The sequence below is a fragment of the Etheostoma spectabile genome, chromosome 9 (genome assembly GCF_008692095.1).
Source record: "Etheostoma spectabile isolate EspeVRDwgs_2016 chromosome 9, UIUC_Espe_1.0, whole genome shotgun sequence".
Lineage (NCBI taxonomy): Eukaryota > Metazoa > Chordata > Actinopteri > Perciformes > Percidae > Etheostoma > Etheostoma spectabile.
In genome coordinates this window covers 33,506,667-33,516,019 of record NC_045741.1, presented here as the reverse complement: position 1 = coordinate 33,516,019, position 9,353 = coordinate 33,506,667, and the positions used below count along the sequence as shown (strand labels likewise).

The following is a 9,353-nucleotide window of genomic DNA, read 5'->3' as shown; positions in this document are numbered from 1 at the left end:
TTCCTTATATTTGAAACTCAGAAACTTTACGACGATAGACCGTGGCGGCGCTCCCTCCAGTGGCGGCGACCCCAGCGCCCGGTGCGCCCGCTCAATCTGCATGTCTGGCCCGCTGTCCTCCAGACCGAGACCCTCTTTAAGTAAAGTTTCCACCATGCAACCATGGATTCACAGTCCTTTCAGCCCCCTCTGGAACACATAGATCCTGACATTCTCCTCCTGGATCGGCTCTCTAGGTCAACCAGCTTCTTCATACTCACGGTAGCTTACAGCTCTGCTAACACTTCCGCCTATTCTGGGTTCGCTCCTCCGTCTTCTCCAACCGCTCCTCTACTTCCTTATCCTTGCGTTCGCTTTTCGTATTTCCTCTTTAATAGTCAGAGTTGTTCCTTGGTTTTCCTGGCGAAACCCTCTCAGTTCTTCTTAAAAAAATTTCCAGGCTACCATCCGTCCTATTAGCTTAGGCTACGATTCGTTAGCTGGACCTGTTTGTGAAATTTTCGTTCTCCCTCTTCTAATTACTAGTCGTTGGGGCTTTGTTGTCTCTTACCCCCTCTAACCCGGCTTTCGCAAGGCAATATTACTCAGCCGAATGGGAGTAAATCAATAATTTCTCCGTTTGTCTGGGGAGACTCTCTACCGAGCAGCCATCTTGACGGTGTTCCAGCCGGAAGCCGCCAATGTACATAATTAACACCTAGACCGAGGTCAGGGGTCATCAATTACATTTTTTTTTTTTACATCTGAGGGCCCGAATCCAACCAGCATCATCATCAGGAATGAAGACGTGAACATACAGATTTCTTCATTCACGTGCATATTAACTCTGGTTTTATTGACCCGAGACTTATTTGGGGTTTTATGAACAATTCTGAAAGAAAATGTTACTTCATAATCTATTAACAAATATCGTCTTTATCTCCATTTCCAACAGTTGAGATAACATCTATGTTTAGGGAATGCATCAGTCTCTACTAGCACACTATTAACCTGGAAGTGACAACATATCAAGGTTTGACTGTCATAAGGTTATCAATATTCAATGAATTAAAAAAATCACACGATGGCAACAACATATACGTGGTCAAAATATCCAGAATAAATGTTTACATGAAATCAGGAATAACATTTGTAATCACAGGAAATACGGAAAAGCAACCGAATTTCAGGTAGAAAACATGGAACCTGGACCATTTTTCTTCTTGTAAAAATTAGAAATGGATCAATTTGACTCGGATAAAATACGAAGGTTAAGATCCACGTTGGTTGTCTTCATCATTGTCACTTTATTATGCAGAACAGGTAACTGCCTCTGCAGTCAGCAGTGCAAGATAAAAAATATATACAAATGTATGAATTACAAGACAATGTTACCTCAATTTTACACCACAGGAGCAATCTCTAAAAACAATTCCTTCACATATTCCTCAGCTTTACGCTGTTCCATTCCTTCAAAATAAAGTTAATACTGGCAATATAAAATCATTTCTACTTCCTTATGTGTGTGTAACAGGCACATTTGGTCAGTAACTGAACTCTTACAGTTCATGTGCATAATTTTGATGCTTGCTTGTGCGAGGTATTTCAGTTACAGGCCGATTCAAAGTGCTTTCCCCAAAAACAGTTAAAAAACAAATGAAAACAAGATGAAACACAAGAATAAAAGTTCCAGTGCAGTAGAAGAAATTAAAGTAATGAGCAACCATTTAAATACCACCCAGGTTTAGTTCTGACTCTGGGGACAAAAAGCAGACCTGTCCCAGACCACCTGAGTGGTCGTAGTGTAGTAGAAGACCACAAATGTATGTCCCTAAACTGTTTTGTGATTTATAAACTAGCAAGAGTGCTTTGAAATCAATTCTTTGAGGCACAGGAAGCCAGTGTAAAGACTTCAGAACTGGAGTGATCACACACACACACACACACACACACACACACACACACACACACACACACACACACACACACACACACACACACACACACACACACACACACACACACACACACACACACACACACCTTTTAGGCTACAGCGTTAAGATAGGGGGAGTGTCCCTTTATAAACGTAGTGTGACTTTAAGTGTTTAGCACATTGCACATGTTCTTGATTCTATAAAGATTTCAGCGGGGATGTCCCGGTTAGCGGTTCTGGTCCCTGATCCAGAATTCACAGAGTCCCGGTCCAGTACTTGTATTTGCCTAAATAACAGAGCTAATGGCTCGGATCCAATACTTGTGAATGGGACATCCCTAGTTCTCTGTAAAACATTTAAACATTCCCTCCTCTGCATCATTTTAACTTTACATGTAAAATGACCTTGGCTTGACCTTTAACCCTTGTGTTGTCTTCGGGGTCAAATATGACCCGTTTTCCAAGTTTTTTAAAATCAGAAGTGCCCAAAAAAATAACATGGTTACATGCATGATCTTTGGTAAATTTAACGATTACTTTCATTGAATTTGGGCTGTTTTTATTCAGTTTCGTAGCAATTGAAATTCTTTTTAAATTTAAAGAATCCTGACGATACGTCGTCTGATCTTAACCATCAGGCAAAATAATTCATAATTTAGGCTCTCTTCTTCTTTCTTTTTTTAAACAAAAATTAAGGGTATAATGTCAAATAAATAAAATGGAAAAACAAGTTAGACAAAAACGTTTTAAAAAGGGTCAAAAGCATAGAAAAAAAAATGCCCAAATTTTGACCCGGAAAGACAAAAAGGTCATGGTGGACGGGAAGACAACACAAGGGTCAAAGCCGCCTATTAACGATCCGAGGTAAGACAGCGAGGTGGAGTAATTGCACATTGAAACGTCTTTGGCATCGAGGTCAAAGTTGAACTAATCCAACCGCTCTCCCTAATATTAACCCTCATGTTGTCCTCGGGTCAACTGTGACCCGTTTTCAGTTTTTTTAATGACAAATGTTTTTGCCTTTGTCATGGCGTCATTAGAAATATCAAATAACTTTGAAAAACAACATAAAAAAGCACCCACAGCATTGGAAAAGTGATTAAAAAATGTCAATAAAAGGCGAAAATTGTGTTAAAAAAAACCATTTTTGTCTCCATGGTTGACGGGAAGACAACATAAGGGTTAAAATAAAAGCCAGAGCAGTTGGATATCGCGGAGCACGTGTTGGCGGCTTCACTCAGCAATCAGACGGGCGGATTCATCGTATGTGAACACCAACGCTGGGCGGAGGGGCCCAACATTCATTGAGGTGTAGCTGCCGCTTACACCACCCAGCCGGAGTGAGAACTAACCTGAAATAAGCCTGTTTCTGACCCTGAGGATGATTGGCTACAGCTGTTTTTGTTGTCACAGTTATAACAGGGCAGCGCAGCAAGCTTCACCTGAGCTTGTTTACCTGGAAGGTGATTTAAAGGTAAAGCCTAACATACACTAGGAGACTTGGATCAGACTTTGAGAACAATAATAATAATAATAATAATAAATTGAATTTATCTCGCGCTTTTCACCGACTCAAAGCCACTTTACAGGGCAGGAAGACACTAAAAACAACGGACAATGGATAAAATAAAATAAAACCAGATGAGAAGGGAGGGGGGGGCGTGGGTAGGCTAAGAGATGGGTCTTAAGGGGGGACTGGAAGATAGTGAGGGACTCAAGAATCTCTTGGGGGAGGGGGGTTCCAGAGCCTGGGATCTGCTCTGGAGAAGGCTCAATCCCCAAAACTGTGGAGTTTGGACTTGTGGGTGCAGAGGAGACCGGCTTAGGTGGATCTGAGGGGCCGTGAGGGGGCCAGATGGTGGAGGTGGTTTGTATGAGCACCCATTGGTTGTTGACCACGTTCACATGATTTTAACTTCACTATTAAGACTTAAAACTTAATTTATATTAAAACACGTTTGATTTTGTCTGGTTTCCAGAAGGGAAAAGACAAACGGAGTTTTACGACCTTAAAGCAATCAAAGATCTGGACTCTAGTGAGACTCTCCGGGTTTCATTCAGATTTTGAACATTAGTCGGCAGTGGAATCCCTCAGAAAGTCGTTGGGAGACTTGCCGTAGACTGGACGTAAGACTACGGATCTCCTGGAGGGTTTGGGTCCACGATCCTGTCTTCCAGTTGAATCTCGTTCGCTCTGTTGTCTGTGGGAAGAAACGGCAAAAATAGTTTAAAATGCAGATAATGAAACCCCAAAGTTCATCATCAGTCACACATCAGTCTCCAAAACCAGCTGTGGTTCTGGGTCAAAGACCAGCGTGCACACAACACATGTTGGCTTTTTATTTTTTAGAGTTTTGAATGTGAAGAGATCTCAGTCCCTTGGCTAGCTCATTAAACCCTGGACACGATCTTCTGTCTCACTTTTAACCCTCGTGTTGTCTCCCCTTTCACCATGAACTTGTCCTTCCAGGTCAAAATTGAAAATGAATATTTTTTTGTGCTTTTCCAAAGTTTTTTGTCGCTTTTTCTGATTTAATTCTCACTTTTTCCAGCTTTTGACACAAAAAAAAAAAAAAAAAACCTGAGCTGGTTTAATAACAGGTTTTACACTTATTCTGGGTATTCATGGTCAACAAACCTCATTTATGTCAAGTTAGAAATGATCAGAAATTATGAATTATTTTGAGTGATAGTTAAGATCAGAGGATGTTGAGTGGATCTCAGATGGGTGGAGTTTAGTCCCGATACGGTTTTGAAACCATTAAAAAAAGAAAAAAAAGATTTCAGATTCTATAAGATTAAATAAAACACCCAAAATATTCAATGAAAGTAATCATTAATGTTACCTGAAGAACATATGGAATCATCCATGTTATGTTTGGACAATCTAGTTGAAAGAAATCCATATTTCTGATAGATTTTTGTTTTTTTGTTTTTTTTAAATAATGACTTTGATTCTCATTTAATTTTACGAGTTGACTGCATCACAAACGCTGCTACTTTCTTCTGTGAGTATTAGACATAGACGGTGTAAAACAGGTGTTAATGCTCTCCGTTCTCTTCACTGAAGCCTTTATGTTAACCCTTGAGTTGTCTTAACCCTCACCATCCCATATCAATGTTCTTTTAATTCCCCAAAATAACATGATTGATTCCACACAACGCTCTTTGCCAAGTATTATCTCCCCTTCATGTCTAACATGTCCTGTCAGATAAAGACCTAAAAAAGCCCAAGAAGCCCGGGTAAGAGGGCATTAAGAGGCTCATCCACCCTTGACGTCTGCTGCCCTCTAGTGGAGACGAGTAACAACTACAACAACATGCAGCAATCCTCTCCTGTCCTCTCCTCTCCTCTCCCTCCTCTCCTCCTCTCCTGTCCTCTCCTCTCCTCCCCTCTGCTCCAGGTTTCTGTCTCTTAAAGGAAGTGTTTCCTTGCCTCTGTGTCCTAGTGCTTGCTCTTGGTGAACTGTTGGTGAACTGAAAGGTTTCTGTAAATAACATCCCAGAGTCCTGGTCTAGACCTGCTCTTTATGGAAAGACCTGGGAGATAAATAACATCCCAGAGTCCGGTCTAGACCTGCTCTTTATGGAAAGACCTGGGAGATAAATAACATCCCAGAGTCCGGTCTAGACCTGCTCTTTATGAAAGACCTGGGAGATAAATAACATCCCAGAGTCCGGTCTAGACCTGCTCTTTATGGAAAGACCTGGGAGATAAATAACATCCCAGAGTCCTGGTCTAGACCTGCTCTTTATGGAAAGACCTGGGAGATAAATAACATCCCAGAGTCCGGTCTAGACCTGCTCTTTATGGAAAGCGCAATGAGATAAAAATAAAATTGAACTGAAAATTCACGTAGACTTTTAATGAGATTTGAGAGGGCAGCTGTTCGAGGCATAGAGGTGGGAGGGGGATTGTGTGAGTGAAGACTAACAGTTGTTATCCAGTCGATCTTCTGTAACCCATTTGCAGCGTATCGGCTCATTGCAAGTAAAACTGTCGTCTTTTGGTAATAACTTTTTTAACAACCGGAAATGTTTGAAGGATACCCAGCCCTAGCTTCCAGCTTGGTTGATGAGACTATGCTCCCATACCCTCCAACATTACACCCTCATAATCATCTGGTTTACCTTGGTCTCCAGTTCTTCGGTCCTCCGTGGGAGGCGCCGGATCATCTGGGTCGCTCTGCCGAACAGCTTCCCCAGCAGGGGGACAGCAGAGAGGGCGTGGGAAAGGGAACGGCCAGGAACGCATCCCGTCACAACCTTCAGCTGAAAGAGGAAGAGGATGGAATGATGTGGAGGAGAGGCAAAGTCTTCCCAATGTTTAGCTTAGGTTGTCTACTGTCCAATGACCTCTACAACGCTTTGATACTTCCTCTCAGATGTGATACTGTTGACCAAAATGAAAAGATACGCCCAGATCAATATCCAATAAAGGGTGTAACTTCCTAAAGGGGAAAAAAGGTTTTGTAATATCTCAACATCACCAAATTCAAACCAGATAGTGAAATGCAGCCATGAAATGTAATGGTCTAAAGGTTGCTTATCTTAGAGGAAGGGGCCTCGGAGTTGAACCAGATGTGGAAGACTTGGTGAAAGGGGACCTCCGGTAGAAGACCCCAGGGGACTATGATTGATAGCTCTATTGGTTACGCTATCTGTGGGCTCCTAGCATGAACTTTCAACCGCATTCCTTTGGACAGAGACCCCCTATATAAACCATGATGAAGGAGCTGGGAGTCAGAGTGTTACATTGGCAGAGACACTCTCCTAGCTTCTGCAGAGCTTGTATTGATATTGTATTCTTTGATGTAATAAACCTTTTATAATCAAGAAACAGTGTCAAGCGGATTCCTATCAACACATCATCCAGCACTGCTCAGACACCAGATTATTTGCTCCAAACCTTTTCAATCACTCACATTTTTGTGAATGTCAAACATGGAGCGCTCACACAAAGACAACGCATGATGGTGGAAGCCTAGCTTTCCCCGAGTCAGACGATGTTTGGAGGGTCTTCACCGACGTCACGTTCTGGCCATGTTGGAGGTACTCGGTGTAAAGTGAACGCAGTACGTGGAGTATTCGGCACTTTGGATACTTTAAGTCTAAACAACAGAAAAGTGTCCAAGATGCAAAGACATGTGGGGACGGACTTGGACCACAAGAAAAGGCGCGATATCTGGAGAAATTACAGTTTATTGGCGGTGCAGATCCCTACGAGTCGGCTCCCTCGTCTCAGATCCATGGCGACCCGTTCCTGTGTGATTCTTCCTTCATTTGCATATCCCAATATAGTCAACCACCTGCTTTTCTCTCCGAGCCCACACACAGCGTCAGACCTTAAATCCTACGAAGGTCAGGAGGCCTATAACCAGACGGTGTGGGGGGGGGGGGGGGGGGGGGGGGGGGAGACGCAGTACCAAGTAATGGTCGACTGTTGTGTTGTGAAGTAACGCAATAACGTCTTTAATCAACCTAACCTTAACTGTGTGACATCATTGCGATACTCAAGGTATTTGTATTTTTTCATTTCATAGAGCCCCAGTTTGCTCTCTACACCACCTGAGTGAGTTTGAGCTTTGCCAACGACAAGCGCCTCCTTTCCTCTGATAACCTCAGCCATTCCTCTCCCTGGTTTTTAATAACTTTTGGGTAATATTCCAAAGGTTTTATCTCGGTCTGACCCGTTGGTACAACCTTCGGGATCTACTTCAGTGCCTGTGCATTGTTGTGATGCGGAGTACCTCCAACACGGCGACCTCCGGTCTGATGCCGCGTCATGAAAACCCTCTATCACCCTTGTGTGTTCTTCCAATCAAAAATTAACACTTTTATTGAGGCTTTTTTATCAATATTTTTCACTTTTTCTTACGTTTTTGTCCCATTTGTCAACACTTTTGATGCTTTTTTTATGTTTGTCACTTTTTTTGATGTTTAACACTACGTAACACTAACTTATTAACTTTAGTTTTACAGTTATTTTTGGAATTTATGGTCAATAAACCTCATTTATAGGAAATTATACCTAATGTTTGAGTTAGAAAAGCAGAAATTAGGAATTATTGAGACTAAAATTAAAGGAATGGATGTTGATGATATCACAGACTGGAATATGTCACTTTCCTCAATCTATTTCAAAACACTCCATTTGTTTTCAAGCCGTATAAAATTGAATAACCCAAAATTAAGAAAGTAGAGATTTGTACTTGGCAAAGAGCGTTGGAATCATCATGTTTTTGGGAATTAAAAAGAACATTGATATAGACACCATGAGGACAACAGAGGACAACACTGGGGACAAGCATGAGTGACACATGAGACAACATGAGGACAACATTAGGTAAAAGAGAAGACAAATAAAAAACACACAGAAAACTGATACAACATGAGGCAACATGAAGCCACATGGACAACATGGGGGACAACATGGGACAACTGTAGGACAACCTGGGACACATGGGACACATGAAGACAACATGGGGGCAACATGGGGACAACATGAGGACAACATGAGGACAACATGAGGGTTAACACTAAAAACGGACTGAAAGAAAAGCTAAGAATTGGCAAAATTGGCAGCTTCATAATTCAGGTATGGCTAAAGCTACTGAAAGTCACAATGACGTGGTAACTTGCTTAATATGTAATAATTACTGTTGAACTGAGATGTCTGGGCAGAACATATCCCGCTGAGGAAGATTCAAAAGGTCGCCCATGATAAGAAAAGCAGATTGATGGAATAGGAGCCGGAGAAGAGCAGATCACTAATTTGACAGTTTACCTATTAATTAAATATTAATTAATTAAAAAATTAAACAATGCTTACAGCTCATTTTACGCTTCCAGATCACAAGAAGGATGACGACGATGATGACGCCGATGCCGATGATGACGCCGATGACGATGCCAACGATGCCACCCGGAAGAAGAGTGGAGTTGTCGCCACCACCTGGAAGGATGCAGGAGAGATCAAGGGTAACTACTGTTTTTTTCAACCTGGACCCTGTTTTCCCGTGTTTATGTGTTAAAGTGACTGACGACAACAACAATCTGTAGCTGTGTTTCCATCCACACGTTTTTATCCGAATTAAGTGATATTGAATAAAAAATGTCTTCTGGAAAACAGTAAAATAAGATGGAATTTCATGAATATCGACTCAAAGGAAATACATTCGTCTCATCAGATTTTCTCCTGATTATATTCGTCTTATGTGATAAACGCCGATGGAAACGTTATTTACTGAACAAATAATGAATTGTGATTAAGTTTTAGGTCGTTTTATGGTTGCAACCTGCCACAAAAGGAAGAAGAAGAAGTTTTCTTTAATTTCCGCCAGTATTTCCTCTCTGTCTGCACTCATGGGGGGGGGGGCAACAAAGACAGATGTAGGTGGACGGACGAGGAGACGAGAGACTTTCTGGATTTAATTTA

The 9,353-nt window shown here is 41.7% G+C and overlaps 1 protein-coding gene across 1 annotated transcript in view; it reads right to left on the bottom strand.

Moving 5' to 3' along the window:
* Positions 1–1,021: 1,021 nt before the first annotated feature.
* The window catches only part of LOC116695357 (uncharacterized), a 13,717-nt gene continuing 5,385 nt past the window's right edge, over positions 1,022–9,353 (bottom strand). Inside the window, exons 4-6 of the mRNA XM_032525574.1 lie at positions 8,748–8,870; positions 6,047–6,187; positions 1,022–4,116 (exon numbers count right to left, since the gene is read on the bottom strand). Of these exons, the coding sequence (XP_032381465.1) occupies positions 4,049–4,116; positions 6,047–6,187; positions 8,748–8,870 (332 nt within the window). The 3' untranslated portion in view covers positions 1,022–4,048. The remainder of the gene's footprint in view (positions 4,117–6,046; positions 6,188–8,747; positions 8,871–9,353) is intronic.